This window comes from Lissotriton helveticus, chromosome 6 (assembly GCF_964261635.1).
Source record: "Lissotriton helveticus chromosome 6, aLisHel1.1, whole genome shotgun sequence".
NCBI lineage: Eukaryota > Metazoa > Chordata > Amphibia > Caudata > Salamandridae > Lissotriton > Lissotriton helveticus.
The window spans coordinates 1,068,114,050-1,068,132,939 of NC_136067.1; the positions used below are offsets into that span (position 1 = coordinate 1,068,114,050).

General features: G+C 43.5%; 1 protein-coding gene across 2 annotated transcripts in view; it reads left to right on the forward strand.

Moving 5' to 3' along the window:
• LOC144763264 (ribosomal protein S6 kinase alpha-2) overlaps nt 1–18,890 on the forward strand; it is a 1,818,960-nt gene that overhangs the window by 565,066 nt on the left and 1,235,004 nt on the right. For both annotated transcript variants that reach the window (XM_078648717.1, XM_078648718.1), the window contains exon 2: nt 5,845–5,961. In XM_078648717.1, the coding sequence (XP_078504843.1) occupies nt 5,845–5,961 (117 nt within the window). The remainder of the gene's footprint in view (nt 1–5,844; nt 5,962–18,890) is intronic.

The window sequence follows — 18,890 nt, forward strand, 5'->3', positions numbered from 1 at the left end:
GTCTAGTAAAATAACCCCGTCCCCTGCTAACAAGTTCTCAAACAATTTTTCCCCCACTGGAATTGATGTCATCCTGACTACCTGGACAATGGAAATTGCGAGCCTAAGTATGAGTTACATCTGCCTGTGACAGGGGATGCCTTTTTGAAGCTTGTGCAGTTGGTCAGCACATCCCCCAGGCTATCACGTCAGGAGGACACCACAACTTCCCCCACTCAAAGCTCTGTTGTTCCCTTTCCTGTGAGACATTCATGACTTCTTGCAGGGAGCACAGTGTATAAGCTTTGAAAAGGCTACCAGAGGCCTTAGGGAGAAAAATTGTGACTTTCTAAAGTCACTTTTTTTCTGAAAGAGTTAGACAAATTTCAAGTGTTGCACTAAGATGTATTTTTTAACTATACAAATGAGTGTTTGAAGTATTTTCCTAACTAGTGCCAATCAGAAGTTAGCTTTATTGAGTGTAATAAACTAACTTGTTTTTGTATGGCACAGCTAGCCTTGCTACAATGAAAAATGATTGTATTGACATTTTCACTGTAAGGGCATGTAAAACATTAAATACATATGTCCTGCTTTTAAGTACCATACACCTTACCCAAGGGCTGGTAAGGTCTACTTTAAGTGTGACGTACTACTATTTAAAAGAAAGGATTAGGCTTGTTAAAATGGTGAATGTAACATGTCAAAATGGCAGTTTTAAAACAAGCTTGGAGTATTGTTTTAGATGGTCTTTCTAGTAGTTGTATAATAAGTGTTGCAGTCCACTAGTGACATTTAACTTACAGGGCCTATGTACACAGTATACTATATACTAGGGATGTATATGTAGTTTTAATGTGGAAATCTAATTTTCACCAATGTGACTAGCATTTAGGGATCATAGGTCATGCACTGGGACCTGACACCGTCCAACACCCAACAGTATTAGTCAAAACATGCAAAAAGAGGCATTTTCATCAAAGAGGATGGCAAGGAAGGATTGTGAAGTCTAAGAAAAAAGTAGCATACATGGAACCATGATAAAACAACACATAGCAGTTTTGTGGCTGAATTATAGTCTATTCACTCTGCTGGTTGACAGGTCCAAGTCTCAGTATCACTCAGATTGCTTGGACCAAACTCCAATGATCTAAAGATAAGGATGGAGGACCTCCTGAACTGAATTACCTTAAAGATAAGTGTTGACACTACCAAGAGGGGCTAAAGATGGAAATAAAGGGAGGACTGGGATAGGGTGAGGAAGGACTGCTTCACATGCATGCAAGCTCAAGGGACTTGCTCATTGGATTACAAAATAACGACTGTTTCAACCCAGCCCACATCTTGAATTCGTTGTGTCTATTTTCCCAAACGCTGCCAGACATAAGAAAGTTTCTGAAAAAGGCAATGGTTTCTATGCAGCTCTACATTTTCAAGCAATGTCATCTTTTTTCCAACATTTTTTATTGTTAGTATGGATAAAGTAGAAGCCATGTAATAATGCAGGGGCCTACAACGAAAGACGCATTTAAGTCATTGTGATCATATGCAAACTGCAATCAAATTCAAATGTTAATAACCCCGCTGAGGGCATCTTAAATCGGAAACAATGCAAGTGTACTCTTGTTTTGTTCATGTAACCTTGAAAATCCCTCTAAAAAAAAAAACACAGGTCCCACCCTAACCAGAGTACTCCGACCTAAATAATTTATATATTGTGGGACTGTCTCCCCCTCAAATCCCAAATATGCAGGGATAAAACATCTTTATTCGTATACAATCAGTTTCAAGCAGTCCCAGTGCTCTCAGCATAGGTGGATAGTCCCTCACTAATGGTAGTGAAGTCAAATCGCGTATTAAGGGATCCCACTCTTTTGCGAATCATTAGGAAGTCTAATGCACATCGTCTGGGATCTTTGATAGGGCTATAGTTTGCCACAGTTCTGCTACTGTAGAGAAACGTGTAGGTGGGAGGGGGGGTGGAGGGGAGGGGTGCAGATTGACAGCACAGAGGATGTTGGTAATGTTACCATTAATAATAATACTTCCTCGCGGTGCGGAAGGAGTGGCTAAGCACAGTGGCATGCTTTCAGGGGATTTCTCAATCGGTGCCCAACAAAGCAATGTAACCGTGTATGCTTTCACAACAAAATTTTGAAGTAATAACACGCTCTCAATACCTAATCCGCACCACAGTAGTTTTTAAATTAATTAGCGCCTAGTAATGCACTTGATGGATCAGCAGCCATATAATTATAACGAGTCGATTACAGCGGTAATTGGAACGGTATATGTTTAGTGTTTCTTGAGAAGGCATACAAGGTAGACCTTTTCTTTGACAAAATGAATTCTTTATTTCACACAACAGATAAAGGGCTTCGTGCTTAATCTTTCTCTGATGTGTGAAAAATATTACTCCTATTTCCTTCATGATTTCCTGCTCATAAAACTTTAGAGTTAATCATGAAGTTAACGTAGGAATTCAAAATATCATGGTCTTAATACTGTCTGGCAAAATATTCGCCCCATTGGTGTCAATAAAACTAAATCTATAACTAATGGGATAACAATTGTAGAAACAATATTTATGATATGATATTTATGTCACAATTTTTTGTTCAGTGACATCCTGACATATAACCCAAAGATAAGCTGAATATCACACAATATTCCACTTTTCGTTCTTAGCTCTCACCTGCCAACAGCACATTTACTGTTGCTGTGAGGGATATTATTTTCAAAAAAATGATTTGGTGTCCCCCCATTGCTTACATTCATTGGCTTCATTGTAATTCTTCTTTGCTGCCTCCTAATTGGCCAGTGCGTGCTGGACATCACTTTCTTTTCTTTCTATGGAGCATGGACCAAGCACAGATTGCTTACACAAGTTTAGTGTTCGTCTGCTGCTCTTACTGTGATTGAGGTATATTTCTTCTTCACCTCCCACCCACCCCTTATCCATGTTGCTTTTTCCCCCTCATACTCACCCCTTCATAATGTTGATTCTTCCATTCCTTCTCTATGGGCCTGTCCCGCCATACCCAGTCGTCCTCATGGTCAGTGCTTGCCTGCATCAAAACCCTCTTCTTCCATCCTTGCTTGCCTGTCCCGCCCAGGATAAAATGCTGCAATGCGGTTCCAGTGCTGGCTGTGTCATAGTGCTTTTTTCAAACTTTACAGTTCAGCCATGCTGCATAGCCACACTGCTATACTATATGGCTAAAAGACATTGGGCCCGATTAGCAAAGGGAAGTATGACTCGTAAAGTTACGAATGAGGAGTCTACGCACTCAGGGCGGAATCTCCGCATTGCACACTGCAGTGCCAAGATTCCTCCTCGAGTCGTAAGTCCCTTTGTGAATCTGGTCTATTTACTTTGCCACTGCTTATCGGACAATATGCTGCTGGTGGCAGGCTACAGTATGCTCCCTAGCCCCATCTTAGGCTTGTCTTTCCCACCACTGCAGAGCTCGCAATATTCGTCCCTGTTCCTTGACAGAAGGTTGTTAAGCAGCTGCACTGTGATCAGCAAGACAGGTGGCAACTGCAAAATTTGGACCAGTTATGAGGTTGTAACAACTGGTCTTCAGTGGCACAATTATATCCGAACCAGACACCATTGGTCAGTGCAGCATAGCCCCTGCAAAGAAAAACCTTCAAGACATATGCATCAACCATTTTTGCAAGCGCAAACGGTGCGATTTGCAAAAATTGGCTGTTTGCGCCTGCAAAAAGGGCTTCTGTGATGCATCAACCTGTCAGCCTCTCGCAATTTAGGAAATCGCAAATTATTGAGAATTCTTAAATTGCGATTGCATTTAAGGAATTGCAAATTGCGATTTCTTAAATAATGCAATGCATGATGGAATCGCACATTGAGATTTTGGTAACAGGGGGCACAAATTACCATCAATTTGTACTTGATGGTAATTTGCGAAAACTTTGAATAATGCACTAAAGTGCATTTTTCAAAGTTGTAGGTTACACTCACACATGCCCTTGGAGCATGTGTGTGTGCAACATGCGTGCACAGATCAATTCCAGGGGTGCAACAGGGTGCCCTTTGGACACCCTGGCACCCTTAAAATTGCATGTACAATTTGCAAGTACCTATTGGTACTTGCAAATTGAGCATGCCCATAGGAATGAATGAAAAGGCATTCCTTAATTGCAACTCACAGTTTGTGAGTCGCAATTAAGAAATCTTTGGGAATCGCTAATTTTATAGCTATTCCTACATGCATAGGCTTTTGCAATTCCTTAATTGCGATTCCTTAATAATCGCAATTAAGGAATCGCAAAAGCCTACATTGATGCAATTATGTCTAATGAAAATTTTCCACATGGCAACATCATAACACTTTCCCTCTGAACATTGTAACCAAACCACAGGACCGCTCTCCAACTAATCATTAGTTGAGTGATAGGGGGCAAGGGGTACTTGTTCTGGGTTAATAAGCAGTTAAACGAGTACAATGTGAGTAATAAATCCATGAGTTTCTTTTTTAATTTGTGGTATTTCATTTTGATGTGCTATTTGAGAATTGTGGGATTTGACTCTACACACAGTGCTTCAACGTGTAGCTGTCAAAAGTCGCACTTGTGTATGCACCAACACTGCACTGCACAGCAGGGTTTGACCTGGCAGCTTCTCTTGCTCCCAACCATCTATATTCCTAAACCAGACACACCTTAATCCGGAACACTTCTGTGCCACCGTACTCCATCCGTGTTTGCATAGGCAGTTCTGTGCCATAGGGCACCTGCCAGGTGGAGCGTTGCTAAAAACTGAATGACGTTAATTCGTCACCAGGACCAGGCTGTAAGTATCGTCACACAGCGTCCCCTCAAAGTGGTTTGATCCACAATGTACACACGGTGATAAGAAATTGAATGAAGAGGAATATTCAAGCATTATATTTAAGCAATTATGTTTTTAAAACATGCATAAACAGCTTCCAGGATTCATGGGAAAAATGAAAACATTTCAGTGAGTTAGAATAAGCTGTTAGTGCACAAAATGGCAGTTGAAGTAAGAAGAGACTAGCAATCCAGGCTCTGCATGGATATGTTACCAGTGTGAATGGGAGGACATATTGCACCGTGACCTGGAATTCTGGGAAAGCTGAATCTAAAGAGCTCAAATGAAGTACGGCCTGATCCCCCTTATCTTTCAAGATTCTCCTAGGTTGATTGCCAATTTCCCCAATGCTGACAGCAGTCCGGAATTGTCTGTGCAACGCATAGCAACGTCCAGAATGAATGGGCAATCCACAGAAGCATTTATAAGTACGAGAAGCAAACTACAGGAGAGCTTTTTCATTTATTTTTGCACACCTTAGTGATTTGGGACAAACTCCAAATTCCTTATTAGCAAAACTGCGAAGAGACCACAATCCTTTCAAATTTCACTATTTACATATGAATATTCCCCGGGCATTCTCATTTAATTCCAATCTTAGATGTTTTGTGTCAAATTTTTGTAGAGTACAACAGAAACACTATTTTATGTACTCCAAAATACCTTTGTGATAGACTCTTAAGTGCCTAATGTTGGCCCTTCAATCCCTAAAGTCAGTATTAAAGGTCTTATCTTCTGCAAAGGGACTCATTTATTATGAATCAACTTCTTTAGGAGGTATGTATGTATGTAAGTGTGTATGCATCTATGCATTTATGTATGTATGTATGCATGTATGTATGTATGCATGAATGTATGTATGTATGTATGCATGTGTTGTGACCTGTATAGGTGAATCCCACGTGGAAAGCAAAGTAGACAATCTGTACCAAGAGACAGGCAAAGCTGACTTTATCCTGTATCGGGGTGAGATGATGACATAGTTGTTTTTCTTTGCTCCCCAGGAAGACGGAATAGTAAAGGAGATTGACATCAGCCACCATGTAAAGGAAGGGTTTGAGAAAGCTGATCCTTCACAGTTTGAGTTGTTGAAGGTATTGGGACAAGGCTCCTATGGGAAGGTAGGTAAAGGTCTCCAATGCTCTATGTGCCTAAAACCGTTAAAAGTCATCTGCACTCTTGCATATTTTGCTTGTTTGTGGGGAGGAGATGTCATCAAGTCATGTGTCCAAGAATTATGTTTCGTCATGAAAAACTTCAAATCTGTTCTCAGTCTCTACCATAAGTGTTATTATGAGTACTTAATGAATCAAATTGTCTACCGTTCTTTATAAAGATCCCACTTCCAGTAATGTTAGCTGGTGGAAGCAGGCTTATAAAATCACTTCCAAGACCCAGATGATTTTTGTGATATGATAGCAGTGTACAAATTCGAATTGGATGCTTTAGATCAATCAACAACACACTGATAACATTGTGATATTAGGAAATGATTAGATACCAAGGAAGTACGCCTCTCACCATGTCCCACCACTGCACAATGCAGATGTTACAGAAATGCAGTTTAAAAAGAGTCAGAGTCATGTAACATACAGAATGAAAACAATAACCCGTTTAATGTACTACAATGTGTTTGGATGTAGTGATAGCCACTCAGCCAATCACTGTTAAATCAGATAACCCCGTTGCTGAAGTTACTGAATAGCACTTTAATACGGTCAGGAGTACAGAATAATCTGGCAGTAGAAATTAACTTGCAGGGTTGACTAAATTATGTGGCAAAAAAAGGAAAATGATGTGGCATATGGTGGTACATTCAGTTTCTGTTTTATTTCACTATTTTGAAATTTCAACACACTTTATTACTTTCTAAGCAACAATTTCACATAAAATGTGCCAGTTTAAGGCCTGAACAAGGCAATCAGCAAATGTAAGCCATAAAGTCAAACTTTCCAAATGTTTGCCACATGACAGAACCAAATGTGGCACTTCATTTGGTAACTTGTGATCCATTTGAGCTAATAATTTTTTTTCGGGTTGAAATCTTCAAATTTTGCAGAAGATGGTGTATATTGCAACAAGTGCAGTAACTACTTAATTATGTGTAATGGGGAGGGCTCTATAGGATATATCTGATTAACATTTCTCTTTGTGTGATAGTGATCTAGAGAAAGATTACTTCCATACGAGTAACCAGCAGAATGTAGATTATTTTGCTATTGCTGGCATATGTGTAACTCCCCACTCAGAGGTCATCCCATATGCCTTTACAGTTGGCTGTTGGTGTTTTGCATATGTTAGGTAAAATTGCTGGGGACCCTGGTTTGTAGGGGTCCAGAGTATCTAATGGTAGTAGGTTGGGTTCAAATCAAACCGTGTAAAAGTTTTTCTAACATCTCCACTGTAGACAAAGTTTAGAATATTAGATGGTCTGTAGTCTCAAACTTCGTGCAGAGGATAAAGAATGCCTGGAGAGAATAGTCACTTCTTGGTGCATTTAACATTGGGCTGGCATTGGAATCACAGAGTCTGGGGTGGGGTAAAAGCAGGTGGGCGTAGGGAAGCAAAACATGGCTGCGCAGAAGCAACATGGAGTAATGGGTGGATGGAAGCAACACAGGGTGTGGGAAGAGAGGACTATTGAGCGGGGGAGGCATATAGACGAGAGAGCGTAAAATGAAAGGGACTGAAGCTCACAGGTGAAAAAGCAATGCAGCAGAAAAGCAAATGAGTGCAAGCTTATCATAGAGCGAGGTGAGGAAAAGCACTTGGGAAGAGAAACACAACACAAGCGCTGTAGAAAGGGAAGTACATGAGGAAGACAGCTGAAAAGCACATGCACTTGCACGGCATGCTTAAATAAAATGAAAAAAGTACTGCCTTATAAGTGAGCAGTGGAATGACACAAGTAATGCGTCCATGCTCAAGGTGAGGGACAAATGCACAAGAAGAAAAGATGTAAAGCCCACACAAGATGACGAACAAGAAGCAAGCCAATGAGAATAATAATGAAGCAACCCCCTGATAAGCAATGGGAGGGATCGAAGGCCATGGGAAGGATCAAAACCCACTGTAAGCTGGCAATACGTCTTGCAGTACAAAAGGGGGTGGTGATGGATGGAGCATCTGAACCAATCAAACACTCACACCCAGTCAACATATCTGGGTTTAATCCATCACCGTTCTTTAGCCCACTCAGCCACCCCAGTTCAGACATGGCCATATGCAAATCATTCTGACCCTGTGCCTCATGGGAACAGTCCAGCCCGAACTGCCAAGCCATGCCTTCGCTGGACCGGAAACAAGCTTCCTAGGACCGGTTTCTGGCATTACAGCCGTCTTCAGCCAGGCTTGCTTGAATCCAGTGGCAAAGTGAGCAAGGGACTCACGTCTGAGCATACCCTGCCAACTTATGGCGAACAAAGCGGTAAAAAAGGGGGTGGTGATGGACGGAGCATCTGAACCAATCAAACACTCACACCCAGTCAACAGATCTGGCTGAAGACGGCTGGAATGCCAGAAACCGGTCCTAGGAAGCTTGATTCCGGTCCAGGGAAGGCATGGCTTGGCAGTTCGGGTTAGACTGTTCCCATGAGGCACAGGGTCAGACTGATTTGCATATGACCATGTCTGAATTGGGGTGGCAGAGTGGGCTAAAGAACGGTGATGATTAAACCCAGATCTGTTGACTGGGTGTGAGTGTTTGATTGGTTAAGATGCTCCGTCCATCACCACCCCCTTTTGTACCGCTTTTTTCGCCATAAGTTGGCAGGGTATGCTCAGACATTGAGTCCCTTGCTCACTTTGCCACTGGATTAAAGCCAGCCTGGCTGAAGACGGCTGGAATGCCACAAACCGGTCCTAGGAAGCTTGATTTCGGTCCAGGGAAGGCATCTCTTGGCAGTTCGAGCTGGACTGTTCCCATGAGGCACAAGGTCAGACTGATTTGCATATGGCCATGTCTGAACTGGGTGGCAGAGTGGGCTAAGGAACGGTGATGGATTAAACCCAGATCTATTGACTGGGTGTGAGTGTTTGATTGGTTCAGATGCTCCATCCATCACCACCCCCTTTTGTACCGCTTTGTTCACCATAAGTTGGCAGGGTATGCTCAGACGTTCATTCCCTTGCTCACTTTGCACTGGATTCAAGCAAGCCTGGCTGAAGGGCTGGAATGCCAGAAACCGGTCCTAGGAAGCTTGATTCCGGTCCAGGGAAGGCATGGCTTGGCAGTTCGGGCTGGACTGTTCCCATGAGGCACAGGGTAAGACTGATTTGCATATGGCCATGTCTGAACTGGGGTGGCAGAGTGGGCTAAAGAACGGTGATGGATTAAACCCAGATCTGTTGACTGGGTGTGAGTGTTTGCTTGGTTCAGATGCTCCGTCCATCACCACCCCCTTTTGTAGCGCTTTGTTCGCCATAAGTTGGCAGGGTATGCTCAGATGTTGAGTCCCTTGCTCACTTTGCTACTGGATTTAAGCAAGCCTGGCTGAAGATGGCTGGAATGCCAGAAACCAGTCCTAGGAAGCTTGATCCCGGTCGAGGGAAGGCATGGCTTGGCAGTTCGGGCTGGACTGTTCCCATGAGGCACAGGGTCAGACTGATTTGCATATGGCCATGTCTGAACTGGGGTGGCAGAGTGGGCTAAAGAACGTTGATGGATTAAACCCAGATCTGTTGACTGGGTGTGAGTATTTGATTGGTTAAGATGCTCCGTCGGTCGCCACCCCCTTTTGTACGGCAATACTTCTTGCAGCAGACAGGGCATGCACTGTCTAGTAGGCGAGACCTAAAAAGCTCAACAGTAAGATTAATAGTGGGAAAAATATCTTGCATTTCCCCCCTCCCTGTGTGAACTGCTCTGGCTCCCTCTGAGTTATATCTGGTGCAGAATGGTTTGGAGGAAAAAGAGGTTTACACAAGTGGTGGAGTGCTGCGGATACCCAGCCTAACATAATGGTAAACGTGAGCTGCTTGAGTCGAAACCCAGAGTAAGCATGTGGATTCATGAGCTTGACATGCATATTTTGTAGGGAATACACTCGTTCAACCTCAATTACACAATGTCCCCTTGAAATGATACCTTCTTTCCAAATGCTTCTATGCGCTTTATGCCAAAGTAGATGGCTAATGTATGATTATTTTCAGCCCTTCGCTTTAATTGTTTATTTCATAACTTTGATGAATCTTGAAGCCAGATTTCTACAGTTTTCGTCTATTTACTTAAAAAAATCTGCATCCATAAGTAGGGGCCACCTGATAGTCTGAGGCATCTTAGGTTTCATTACAGGCTCCCAGATATGGAAACACAATGCAGAAATGGTTCCCACCTGAAGTGTGTCTGGCCCTTTTGCTTGTGTCAGTTGAAGTGCCAGTGACTTTAGCCTCAAAGGTCAGCGATTCCCAGCTCCTCTTTCACTGCATTGCTTCGGGACTGTTCTTTCAAACCCTGATAATATTGCGTAATATTTAGACTTTCTATTGCCATTGATAGCAGTGCATCTATACTCTAGCGAGCCTGCCAGACAGTCTTTTTTAGTTGTAGTAAATGTTTCTAATGTACAGCAGGCCCCCTGGAATTATGCGGTTCTGCAGGTGCGGGGATTCTGCTAAATTATGGATTGGACGCATTTGCCACACAATCGACTACCTGCTACATAATTTGCAGTATTAATTTGTTTTAGCATAAACTGATCAAAAGTTACTGAAGATAAATTGACACGTCCTGCCGCACAGTGAAAGGCCCTTTGCCAAGGCTGAGAGATCACCTTTCAGTTGCTTATTGCTGTATCTAGGTGTGAAACTGGTGCTAATGAGTTGAGACATTTGCCCAGTCACGGTAAACGCCTAAAAACGTCAACATATAGAAGTGATACTATCACAAAATGTGCTGCTCTCCTTTGCATAATCAATCGTGCTGCATATTTTTGGGCCTACCCTGTCGCATAGTTCCAGCAGCCCTGGCATACCCTAACAAAGGTAGCATAGCCCACCATGAGAAAACAAAACTGACGTGGAGAAAGTACCAAATCATGTCACCGAGTTCAATCTACTTATGGTTTCTTCAAAAATAGTGTGTTTAATGCCTTTTTATTGCAAGGTGAGAATAAGCAGATAAAGACAAGACGTGTTTATTGCCAGTCAGCTTCCAGTTGTAGGAGATGCTAATTAGGCCTATTTCAACAAACAATTTATGGGTAACAAAGAACATTGCCCCACATGTTCGACTAAAGTCTGAGAACCTCCCTTCATAAAAACACCAATCACACTTGAGTCAATTTATTAATCTTGTGTCCCTAAGAGGCTCCTGGGGCCTCATTTATGAAGCCTTGCGTCAGTTTTGCGCTTCCGATGCGTCACTTGCGCACTATTTACAAGTGACGCATCTATGCAGATGCATCACTTTGTAAACCCCTGCGCTACATTTTACCTGCGTCAGGTATAATGTATGCAGAGGGGGCGTTCCCCCGCAAAAAGCCTCGTAATAGTGACGCAGTGAAATCTATGAGATTTCACTGCGTCACTTTTAGGACGCTGTTGCGTCAAAATCTTGCGCCTGCCTCACAGCAGGCGTAAGACTGACGCAAGCCCTTTCACATGGGGCTTTCCCCATGTGAAAGGACGCATTGCTGGAGTTGCGTCACTTTTGTGACACACCCCAGCAATGCGTCACTTTTGCGCTTAAAGATACGTCAGAAATACTGACGTATCTGTAACTCCTTGCGACATGATGCGTCATATTATAAATATGACGCATCAATCATGCCGCAGGGAGAGCGCAGTGAAAAGTGACGCATTGCTGTTTTCACGCAGCGATGCGTCACTTTTCATAAATAAGGCCCCTGTAGTGTTGCAGTTTAAATCAAAAACAAATATGCTTAGGTTTCCTAAAGAAGTATACGTATTGGAAGATTTATTTATTTATTTATTTATTTAAGGTTTTATAGAGCGCGTAATCACCCGGGAGTATCTCAGCGCTATACCTAGTAGTCAGACAGGGGCACAGAGCAAGAGATTAGGAGGATTTGGGAAAAAGAAGGGTTTTAAGTGACTTTCTGAACCGAAGATGGTTAGGTTCCGTTCTAAGTTTCAGAGGCAGCACATTCCACTGCTTGGCTGTGTGCACCGAGAATCGGCGTCCTCCAGCCCGGGCTTTCTTCACTCTCGGTACCACTAAGAGGTTTTCGTGTTCCGATCTGAGCGCTCTGGCCGGTCTATAGGGGGTGATGCAGTTTTTGAGGATAGGAGGACCTTCTTCGTGAAGCGTTTTGTGGGCCAGGCAAAGAGCCTTGAACACCACCCTCTCCCTGACCGGCAGCCAGTGCAGCTTCATCAAGGCGGGCTTTTATCAATATTGTAATTTTCCTATTTTTTTTTACTATTGAGCCCACTCAGCTGGATTCAGAGGGCAAGTCACATTGGATGCCACCGGCCTTCCAGCAACAGTGTCCTGCCAGAGGACAATTAAACCAGATTCATAGCATCAGTAGACGGGGTCAGATGAGTCACTGACAGCAAAATGAAATAGCCTAGGTTCGTCCAGAGAATGTCTTGTTTCCAAGGAAACAATAACGATGCAAAACTAAAAATATATTTTTAGACATTGGGATAACAATGGCATTTTACCTATTATGGAGAAAGAAAAATACATCAACGGATCATTAAAGACATTGCATAATTTAGTGCTAATGCAGTTTCCATACGCTTCTATAAAACGTTACAATTAATCATTTTTCCTGATACACCATTGCTCCACAATAGGTCATCTTTCGACCTCTAGATTATGTTAGATGTCCAATATAAATGATACCAGTCAGTCAGTCAATCAACTTTATTCGGATACAATCGTAACCATAAAAGCACATGATATAAAACATTACAATGATTAAAAAGATAAAATTCTGGCTTTTCCCCCCTGCTGGTGGAAATGGTCACTTCGACAACAATCTTACCTCGGACTTTGTTTCTGTGTTGTTTTGTTTAAAATATAAAATGTGAAACCTTTCTATTGTCCCCTTACAGCCGCCAGCCCTGTTTATTGACGTGTAAACATTGCGATTGATTCCGGGGGTTGATGGGCCTTGCACTGTTTTCGATTGTGTTGCAGATTATTACTGACCGGCCCTGGGGGGTTGTAGGTCTGTATTTGTATGACTTTTCTGACAATAAAGGTTTTGAAAAAAAAAAAAAAAAGATAAAATTCCATATACATATATTCTAAATAGCTAGGGAAAAGGTAATATTTGAGCAATAAAATACCAATATACATATATCAAAAGTGACTGGTGCATGGGCGGTCAACATATCAATAAATACAATTAATAAAATAAAACAGTTGTCAGATAGCATAGGGCTCAAAGACCCGACATTGACCTACGTGCCCTTATAGCAGTTTTGAAAAAAGTACCAGGGCGAAAAATCAAGTCGGCGTTGTCTAAATCTAACATGTGGCGATATGCGGACTCTAGGATAATTGGTCTTTGCCTATTGAAATATGGATAAAGCAGCTGTTTGGAGTAAGTACGGTAATATTTCAGAGGAATATAAAGTGCATGGTGGTTTGCTTGCTCCTCTCATCACACGGGCACAAAATTTGATTAGCACCTTTGTTGTGACCCAGAGGGAACAAAGTGCGAATCGAATTGTGCCTGCTCTGAATAGTATCAGGATACTCCTTTCCCAGTGGCTCATTGGGAGGGTCAAATACAAATGAAGCGGGTGACTATATTGTTCCATGGCCAGGTAGTCACGCACAAAAGTTTTCCTGGACTCCACCACTAGCCGCTCGTTGTTATATAGTTGGTAGAGGGCGTCCCAAATTTCCTTTTTTGGGTCCAATACAACTATCGTGGGATCCAGGAAAAGACTTTCTCTGTTTATGCTGCGCAGACTAGAAGTGACACCACTTAGCCATGGAATTTCGGGGCCTTTATTGCACTGTAGACAATCCTTTATGATCTGTTGTGTCAGAAGTGCTGCCTCGTTCTTCCATACAGATACCCACATAAGTGCTGGTCGTGCTCGAATAAAATCAGTTAAGAAACTGATATTGAGCTCCTTGTAGCATATATATTGGGGAGTAGAGATTGGGATGCACAGTAATTTCCTGTAGAACCTATTCTCTTGTAGCTGGATTGCTGAGCAGTTGATAGTTCCCCAAATCTCTGCGCCGTATGTTGCCACCGGGGCACATTGTAATTTATATATTTTCTGCACTGCTGCAGGGGCACCCGTGGTCTTGGGGCGAGGTAAACTTAAGATTGAATTGGTGGCCTTTGAGAACTTGCTCCTGGCATGAGCTAAATACTCACTCTAGGAGCCGTTCACAGCAAAGGCCAGCCCTAGATAGACAAAAGATTTTACCGAGGTCAGTTTTTGACCATCAATTGTTATCACTCCCATATTACGCATCCCTGGCCCACTACTCATAGGAAAAGATTTAAATGATACATAATTAACATTTTAAGTTAGACCATAAGGGACAATTAACCTGGAAGGTATCTGATGGCTGAACACCAGCCTGCAACTTGCAAGGTTCGCGTTTAGGGTAACAGGCTGTAGCCGAACTCGAGTCATTTATAATGACTTATGTTCTCTTTTAAACTGCACGTGGGATCACAGTCTTGGCTCTGGCCTGCTGCATTTTTCCTTCATTGTAAGGCCTGGTCTTCTTCTATTCTTAATCTGCTCAGTGTACAAGAATAGCCCAAATAAAAGTTCAAACTGGATCCTGAAAACTTTTGTTGCTCTCGAATGGCTCTTGGCATCTGTGACACACACGGACGAAGACTTCCCAAAGCACAGGTATTCCCAGTCTACAGCATCTTCAACATAGAGGTGGACAACCATTTAAAAGACTGAGGGGTCTATTCACAAGAACGTGTGATAACTACCGCATGAGTAGCGTAACGCAACTTTAAGCATTGCAGCCCATCGCTGGAAAATAACTCAGTGACAACATGGAATTCACAACACGGCAGTAGCATGCAATATTTTAAAGACACCGCGGACAATGTCCGCGAAACAATCACCGCGATGGAGATAAAAACACAATCCCCAACGTGACAACACCTGCGATGGTCAAAAGTGCGATAAGAAAACAGTAACAACCAGCGCGAGGGCAGCATTACTCATGCACAATGCTCGAAAATAGTACAAGAACGGCACACGGTAAATGCCACTGAACAAAAATCATCAACAGCGGAGTACGACAAATGCACCCTGGCCAACAGCAGAGGACAACATGTACACCACAACATCCAAGCACCGTGAAAGAACAGAACCGACGGGCACACCACAGGAAAGAGACCAGTGGCAGACAGTGCAGAGCCACAGGAGCAACACACCCACCGTGCAGCATACGCTCACAATCAGGAGTGCACCCGAGCAGTGAAAACATCCCGGGTCAAACAAGACCCTCACCACATTTAAACACAGGACACAACTGGTTCAGGAAATGAGCACAACCTGCCAAATCACATCTGGAATGCAGGGAAACGTAACATCAAAATGTACAATTACAAGCTGAGACCTGCAAAAAATGTTTTATTCACACATGCAGTGCATTTGGACATTTTCTACTGTCACTTGATTGCCATGGACGGTCACAATGTGACGTGCTCCTGAGAAGTAAGTATCAATAATGGTATTCCTAAGGGCCATTCTTGCCACTGCTGCAGTGGGATGTGGGCCACCTGCCCCATCACTACCATCATCGGCCGGTACCTCTGGAACTGGGATCTATGGGGCCCTGGTGTGAACACATATAATGTGTAACACACAACATGCAAAGATCAGCTATACAGGAACTTCCCATCTGTGCCGTCCAGGCACCTGAAACGTGACTTCAACACACCAAATGTGCGTTTAATGATGCCCCTGGTACGTATGTGGGCCGCATTGTACTGCCTCTGGGCGGGTAAGTTCAGATTTCGGAGGGGTGTCATTATCCAAGGGCAGAGTGCATATCCTTAATCACCTGTGATGACAGTGCAAGGAGAAAAGGGTCAATACTTAGTTCGGCAGAATGTGATGGCAGGTCCACCAATCCAGTGTCCCCTGTGCTGGCTGTGCGTGGGATGAGTGTTTGCCAGCTCGCAGGGATGAACTGACAACTACTCCACCAGTCTGTTTAGGGTGCAGGGGTAGGCCAGGATATCCATGGAGTGTTGTGGTCGTGTCTGGAAGGTGTACGTGTAGTTTGACATGTTGAATATGGTTTGGTCTTGTGTGCATCCCCACAGTTGTGCATTGTGCTGTGGAGGCATTGGGATGTGTGGTGTGTTCACTTGGTACTTACCAACAAGCAGTCCAGTTCCATATGTGCCATCCTGGAAGCACTGGTTGATTTTGGACTGTTGGAAGATGAAGGAATCATGCACACTGCCTGGGTAGTAGGTGCCGACATTGGTGAAGAGTCCCCGGTGGTCCACTATTGCCTGCTCATTGATGGAATGCGTGTGCTTTCTGTTGCGGTAGTGGTGTGCAGGATCCGCAGGGGGCACAAGTGGGACATGTGTGCAGTTGATTGCCCCCAACACAGCTGGAAATCTGGCTGTGGCATAGAAGCCTTGCTTGGTCTCCAGCTGTTCCTGCGCAGTGTTGGGGAAGTGAAGGTACTGGGGTATGAAGCTGAGGATGGCAATCAGGACAGGTGTGATGAACTTTGATAGGGCTGGCTGTGAGATACCTCCGACTCTAGCAGTTGTTGGTTGTAAGGTATCAGAGGCCAACAGGCGCAGCACAGCAAGCAGCTTTGTCTGTGGAGGGATGTTGGTTCTCCAATGTGTTGGGACTGTCAGCCTGTGAGCAATGTGGGTCAGGATGCGGTGAATGGTTGTCCTTTTGAGCCTGTAGGTGGCAATGACTTCTGCGGGCGTTAGATCTGTGAGAGTGGTGCATTTTCGGTAGGTCCGCTGTCTTACTCTGCGCTGCCTCTGTGGTGGTTCGGGGGGGGTGGGTCCGGGTCCAGGGGGTGGTGGAGGTAGGTGCTGTTGCTCTGTTGAGGCTTTGACCTGTATGATGAGTAGCTCCATGGCATCGTTGGTTCTTCGGGTGTGGGTGTGTGCGCAGCTCCATTTCCTACTGCAGGTAGTCGTCCGGCTTTACACCTGCTTGAGGCAGGTGTTTAATACCTGCGGCTAACGCGGCTTATCGCATGTTTTCAGTTCGCTTTGCAGATCTGTCCGTTCATTGTGAAAGTGGTGTTGCTGTTTTTTCAAGTGTTTCTGCACGGGAACGCCTACTATGCATCTCATTAGCATTAGTTGGTGGTGTCCGCCGTGGTGTTAGGTTTTGGGGCTGTTATCGTGGAAATTCTGTTGATGTCTGCTGTTTGCACCAGCTTGTGAATGGGGTGTTAGTTCTCTCTCCACTTTTGATGGGTTAAGGTGGTGATAGATCGGAGGTAACTCCTTGTGAATATGCCCCTTACAGTTTAACATGCAGCATTTGTGGGTGAATCTGGATGAACCTAGAAACCGAAGGCATGCTGCTGTGAGTGTCCTCCGTCATGGCGCTGTTCGAAGCGGGTATGATGTGGTATGGACAGAGTGCCCATGGGAGCAAGAGAGGGCACTGGAGGGAAGCAGTGAGAGACCTAGCAAGAGGCCTGGGAGTTAATTGCATCAATCCCGAATCACCGACAGGGCTGTCTGCTACCACTTTCTTTCAAATAGAGCAAGAAATTGTCATTGCAGATTCATTTATAGAGTTTGCATTGCTGGAGGTAGTTAAAGCACCCTCCTTCTGTGGTGTGAAAGCAGAAAGCTGAACAGACTCAGGCACTCAGTGGTAACTAGGCCTTGGCAACATTTGCATTCCGCTGGAGCAATTAGCATAATCTTGGCAATTTGACATTACACTTGTTACTCGAATTTCCCTAAGTTCCGCCATTACGCCCCTTTGTGTAATTAGAGTTCATTGCCTGTCAAAAATATAGCTCAATCATGCCATTAGTGATAAAAAAAACTACCACATACTCAGGAGCAGTGGAACGAGAGTGGCTATTGTTTCCAGTGCTATTTTTTGCACTTCTTTTTACCGTAATTTCTTTTTTTGTGTCCACAACGCATATCATATTAGTTTCAATTAGTCTTCCGTAAACAATTCACCCCACCATCTGGACTAGTTTGAAACAATTTTTATTAGTTTCTTTAAATAGACCTTAGTGCATTAGTGACAAGATATAATACAGGTAAAAAATAATGTGCTCTATAATACTATTCAATAAATAAGGCCACTATCTTGACTAATATTCAACTTTCCTTAGGCTTTCCTTGCTTGTGTATAGTAGCTAGGTCGCTTCCAACTGCCTCCAATAACATTTAATTTGCCCTATTATTGGTAACAAAGCCTGGGATACTATTGGGTTAATACTATTTAATACTATCTGTTAGAAATGGGATTTTTGGTTGGCTTTGGCTTGGGCCTAAGCCAGGCAGAAACCACCACTCTAGTCAGGGCAAGAGAGTTACACACCGAAGATAACCCCTGCGCACTCCCTTGGTAGCTAGGCATGAGCAGTCAGGCTTATCCCAGAGGCAATGTGTAAAGTGTTTGCGCAACACACACTCACAGCAGCAACACACTAGGCACACCACAAAATAAACTCCACACAAGATTACATATACAAATTTGTCTTTGTATTATCCAAAACACATTAGAATCCTAATCACACATATACACTGTGCCAACTAGCACTAGGCAATATTTACAGGGGATTACATACACATGACCGGGCCAATCAGGCCACTGTCAGAACCTTTTAGAAAGCTCTAGTAGCACATATAAAACACAACCAGTGACTACTGGTAAGATACTGTACTCAGCATTAGGACCTGCAACATAAACACATTATGTCTGCATCACATTAGGCCTAAACACATTATGCAAAAACAGTATCAGTAGCGAATGTACACCACCACCAGTATCTCCTGGCACAATAATGACCTCAGCATTATATGCCTTTAGCATAAAATACAGTATGCCACAATCGTATTAGGTATCATCATCAAAATTACCCAAAGGCAAACTGGCCATTCACTGG